The sequence below is a fragment of the Miscanthus floridulus genome, chromosome 1, assembly GCF_019320115.1.
Source record: "Miscanthus floridulus cultivar M001 chromosome 1, ASM1932011v1, whole genome shotgun sequence".
Lineage (NCBI taxonomy): Eukaryota > Viridiplantae > Streptophyta > Magnoliopsida > Poales > Poaceae > Miscanthus > Miscanthus floridulus.
The window spans coordinates 26,457,727-26,462,970 of NC_089580.1; the positions used below are offsets into that span (position 1 = coordinate 26,457,727).

Consider the following 5,244-nt stretch of genomic DNA (forward strand, 5'->3'; position numbering starts at 1 on the left):
ACTCACCTCTTGGGTACAGTTGTAAATAAATTGGGAGCTAATAGCTGAATAGAGGACCCTTGTAACCACCGATCAGTCTAGAACTTGGTGTTCGCCCCATTGCCGACTTCCGTAGTTACAACAGCATCAAATAGGGCCTGTGCATTCCCATGAACTATGACCGAGAAGGCCGCCCATGGCTTATCAGATTTAGTTTTACTCAACCACAACCAACAGACCCTGAGTGCCCAGCCAAATCTTTGAAGGTCTAAAATGCCCAAGCCACCAAGCTCCTTTGGACGGCTCACCTTGGGCCAAGCTAATAAACAATGACATCCTTTTGCCTCCTTCCTGCCTCACCACAAAAAAATATGACGGATCTTATCCACCGCCTTTAGGCACCATGGAGGAAGCTCCAAGGCAGTGGTGAAACAGATTAGAACTGAGGTGAGAACCGATTGCACATATGTAGCACGACCAGCTCGATTCATCAACTCAGATTTCCAACCTGGCAGATGGTCAGCCACCTTCTCAATCAGAGGTTGTAACTGTATCTTAGAGATCTTCTTGATGGAGCGAGGAAGGCCAAGATATTTACAGGGAAACTCCTGAACTACACATGGAAAATGAGTCTGAACCACAGCCAAGTCTTCATTTGAACATTGAATATGAGAGACACTGCATTTCTGAATATTTGTTCTCAGTCCTGAAGATGTGCCAAATAGCCATAACAGTGCATCCACAACTTGCAAATCTATGATGACTGGGTGAAGAAACAGTACCACATCATTGGCATAAAGGGATACACGATGATTAATATTCCTAGTGGAAATTGGCTGCAGCAGCCCTTTAGTGCTCGCCTTTTCAATCAATCTATTCAAGACATCCATGACAAGGATAAAAAAGCATAGGAGAGAGTGGGTCACCTTGCCGAAGCCCACACCGGTGATATAAAACCTCACCGGGGACCCCATTGAGTAGCACCCTAGTTGATGACGATCCAAGCAAGCCACTGATCATATCCCACCATTTACGCCCAAAACCCCTTCTCTAAAGAACCTCCAAAAGAAACGGCCAGGAAACCGAGTCGAAGGCTTTAGAGATGTCCAGCTTCAATAGAATGTGTGGCTACTTTTGTTGATGCAAGAACTTGGCCGTCTGCTGGACAAGTATGAAATTATCATGAATACAATGCCCTTTCATGAAAGCACTTTGATTGGATGACACTAACTCACTGAGTCTTCCTGCCAAGCGGTTTGCCAATAATTTTGTGACCAACTTAGCAAAACTATGGATAAGACTGATTGGTCGAAAGTCCTTAACTGAGGAAGCATCATCTTTTTTGGGCAAGAGGGTTAGCAATGCTGAGTTAAGAAGCTGCATGTTCCTAAAATTCCCACGCTACACCACTGATATAGCAACCATTAAATCAGATTTGATAACTGGCCAGCATATCTTGTAGAAACGCCCTGTGTATCCATCCGGGCCTGGGGCCTTATCTGGAGGCAAATGCTTGATGGTGTTCCACACCTCATCCTCCAAAAAAGGCAATTCCAGGTCGGCCAAATCAATTTGGCTTAAGTTCAGCTCTTCAAGGTTGATGGTCAGATCCCGCTGGCCACTTGTTCCCAACAACTGATCATAGAAATCAAAAATTGTTGTAGCCTTATCCTCATGGCTAGTCAGCACCTGATCATCTACTATTATTTGTGAGATGAAATTTTTGCGCTTCCTATGACGAACATGAGCATGAAACAACGTTGTATTAGCATCCCCATCTTTCAACCAGTTAATCATTGACCTGACCTGAGCAATTGTTCTCTACATAGAACTCAAATCTAGAGAATGTTTTTTCAAAGAGTGCAGCAACCAAAGCTCTCCTTCTGATAGCTGTCTGCTGTCCTGAGCAATTTCAAGTTGATGGATAATTTCTTTGGCAATACCAAGTTGAGTACCAATGTTTCTTATGCATTTTCGACTCTAGCTTTTTAAAGCTCGGGTGAGACATTTAAACTTCAATGACAGAGTCTCCAGAGGACAAGCCCTTGCTTCTACTGAACCCCGGCCTGACCAACCACTTCATGGAATCCCTCCAGTTTAGGTCAAAAAGATGCAAAGTGGAATATGCCCTTTTCAGGCAACATGTCATTCAACCCTATAATTAGAGGGCAATGATCTGAGTCCATGGAGGCTATACTTTGCAACAGACAACTTGGAAATAAATTTTCCCATTCCATGGTAGAGAAAAACCTGGTCTAGCCTGCTGAGAGTGGGCGAATTACCGCCACCACTCCATGTGAATTTGCGCCCAATTAGGGGAAGTTCCTTGAGAGCCAAGTCATCCAGGGCCCGACGGAAACAACCCATCATAGCACGGTTGAGATTGGCATTGTTCTTATCTTCCTCCTTATAGATGAGGTTGAAATCCCCGGCTACCATCCATGGGCCATGACAGTGAGTGCGGATCAAGCGGAGTTCTTATAAAAAATTGATCTTCTCCTCATTCCCTTGTGGCCCATACACACAGGTGAGCCACCATGGTTCGCTGTCAGTGGGTAGAAATTGGATAGAAGCACAATGATTGTCCACCCAAAAATTCCCAGCAGTGCCAAGAGCTTGCTTTCATGCAACAAATATTCCTCCACTAGCACCCACCGATGGTACCAATACAAAATGATAGAAATCCGGACCAGGGGTAGGGCGGCGGCGGCGGTAGCACACCCAGTCGTCGCAGGCAGAGAGGGAGGGAGGGAAAGAGAGAGCGAGCGCACGCGGTGTCGGCGGCAAACGTAAGAAGGAACAGGGGGAGGGAAGCGAGGGAGGTGGTGTCGGCGACGAACGGAAGAAGGGACGGGGTGGGAAGCGAGGGAGGTGGATGAAGGTTAGGATCAAGATGTTTTTTTAATTAAAAATATTAATTTTAATTTGCTATACTTCCACCGTAGTTGTGCATATATTATTGAATGTATGCGGCAGGTTTCAATTCTACTTTTTTGAGACAAACTAGATACCAAGTACCAATGTTACGAATGAAACTATGAAAGTCAAATTGGCTGTTCCCAAAAAAAAAAGAGTCAAAATGACGAGGCAGTGACGTAGAATAAGGCTCTTTCGAATTTTATATGTCGTAGAAATTAAATTGGTGATATATTTTAATTTTTTTTCTTAGGAATGGTTCAATACAATCCCTTCTTGATATAATTGGAAATTATTCAATTATACTGGCTAAAAAAATTATCCGTTCATATGCTTAGGACAAACGATTTTATGTGATTTTTTCGCACGGAAATAATCTTGTCTTGCCCCGGAAAATGATTGGTAGTGTGCTCCAAAATTGAAATAAAAACAGCTTGAAAAATATCTAAATCCAGCTGAAAAGTGGAAAAGGACACCGTTAATCCAGCACGGAATATTTCCCAGACCTTGTAGATAAGGCTACACTCACTGATCACACGTTCCTACAGGAACTGGCAGGCATGGCGGGCTTCTGCACTCCTGCTGCCACTGCAGCTGCCCATGCCACTCCAACCCCTCTGGCGAGCTCAAGGAAGCACATCGTCATGTGCCTCTCCCCCAAGCCAAGCGGCGGTGGAGGCGGCGGAAGCAAGACGGTGCGGCTTGCGAGTACAGGCGCAGCTCCTCAGGTGCGCGCGCTGGCGCCGGCGACCGCGGCGGAAGAAGCGGCGGGGCCCTCCCCCGCCCCTCTCAACGTGGAGTACCTGGCCGCCGAGTTCGCCGGCCACGGCGTCAGCTTCGAGCCCGTGGGCAGCAGCTGCGCCGTCAAGATGGCGCTGCGCAACGGCAGCGTGGCGCACGTGCTGCTCCCCAGCGGGCTCGTCACGTCCTACAAGCCCGCCATGTGGCACGGCACGGTCACGGAGGTGCTCCACACGAACGTCGCCGAGGGCCCCGGCGGGCGGGCCGTCATCCGCGGCGGCGTGTCTGTGGACCTCCGTTGTGCTGGCGCCGACGGCGTATGGTCGCCGAGTGCGAGCGGGGCGTGGTCGCTCCGCGACGTCCGGGGAAACCCAACCACCTCCATCGAGGTACGCCAGAACAGTACATACAGTAGTGATAAGGCTCCCAAGCTTCAGATTCAGAAAGGTCATTCGTCATGGCACGTTGCGTTTCCTTGCAGATCGAGCTCGCGTCGGCGGCGCCGGGGAACGCGGCCGCGGCGAGGTGCGTGGTGACGCTGCACCCTGAGGCGCTGGCCACGGAGCTCGCGGTGACGAACGGCGCGTCGTCGCCGATGGCACTGACGTGCGCCGTGCCTAGCCACCTGCGCGTCAGCACCCCGGACGCCACCTACGCCCTGGGGCTCCTGGGCTCCGACTACCGCAGCGTGGAGCCCGCGCTGTCGGTGTTCAGCGTCATCCCTCCAGACTACGGGGCCGTGCAGCAGTCCGCAGCAGGGACGACAGCCCGGCACCGGTGGGCAAACAGAGGCTTGGACATGATCCTCTCGGGCGGGCAGGGCCGTGGCGCGGCGGACGAGCCAGACGGCGAGGAGGACGACGACTACAAACACATGACGGACGCGATGTGCCGTGTGTACAGCAACGCGCCCAAGGAATTCACCATCATCGACAGGGTATAAAACCTTCGGAGATTGGGCATTGGTCGATTTATTCAATTGACTAGAAATGCAGGGCAGGGAGACTGATGAGAGCTTTTGCGCGGGAATTGCTTGCAGGGCAGGAGAAACTCCGTTAGCTTGCACAGGAAGGGGTTCGAGGAGCTGTACGTCTTCAGCCCGGGATCCCAGTACCAGTGGTACGGCAAGTACGCCTACGTGGTCGTAGGGCCTGCCATGCTGGAGCCTGTGATGCTGGGGCCCGGAGACACGTGGCAGGGGGCTCAGTACCTGCGCAACCCCAATCTTTAGGCATGCTTTGCTAGCTGGGAGAACTGATGACCGGCATGCTTTGCTAGCTGGGAGAACTGGTGACCCTGGACACGTCACATGTTCGTGTACGTGTATCCAGATCAGCAGATGAGGCCAGGCGAGACGCAAAATAAATGGAAATCCAAATAATTAGCAACCACAATGGTCTACAGATGTTAGAAATGCTGTCCATAGTGAATTGCTGATGACAGTGTTCAATATTAGAATTATTGGTCGATGCCGAATTCGATAATGCAAGGTGACCCGCGACCGAACAGCATCAATGAAACACCACCACAACGTTAATTTCACATCAGACCTGATTGACTAGTGACTAGCAACCGTCTGTGTCAGTTAGGGGAAAAAACATATATATT

General features: G+C 49.9%; 1 protein-coding gene across 2 annotated transcripts; it reads left to right on the plus strand.

Moving 5' to 3' along the window:
• The first annotated feature begins 2,839 nt into the window (after nucleotides 1–2,839).
• LOC136466330 (protein NDH-DEPENDENT CYCLIC ELECTRON FLOW 5-like) lies at nucleotides 2,840–5,138 on the plus strand. Of its 2 annotated transcripts, XM_066464790.1 has the most exons (5): nucleotides 2,840–2,860; nucleotides 3,444–4,025; nucleotides 4,118–4,573; nucleotides 4,676–4,866; nucleotides 4,900–5,138. In XM_066464790.1, coding segments are annotated over exons 1-5 (1,236 nt in total). In that variant the 5' UTR covers nucleotides 2,840–2,854; the 3' UTR covers nucleotides 4,901–5,138. The 2 variants fall into 2 exon arrangements, with proteins under 2 accessions (XP_066320887.1, XP_066320822.1); XM_066464725.1 differs by having other exon boundaries at nucleotides 4,676–5,138.
• The last annotated feature ends 106 nt before the right edge of the window (nucleotides 5,139–5,244 follow it).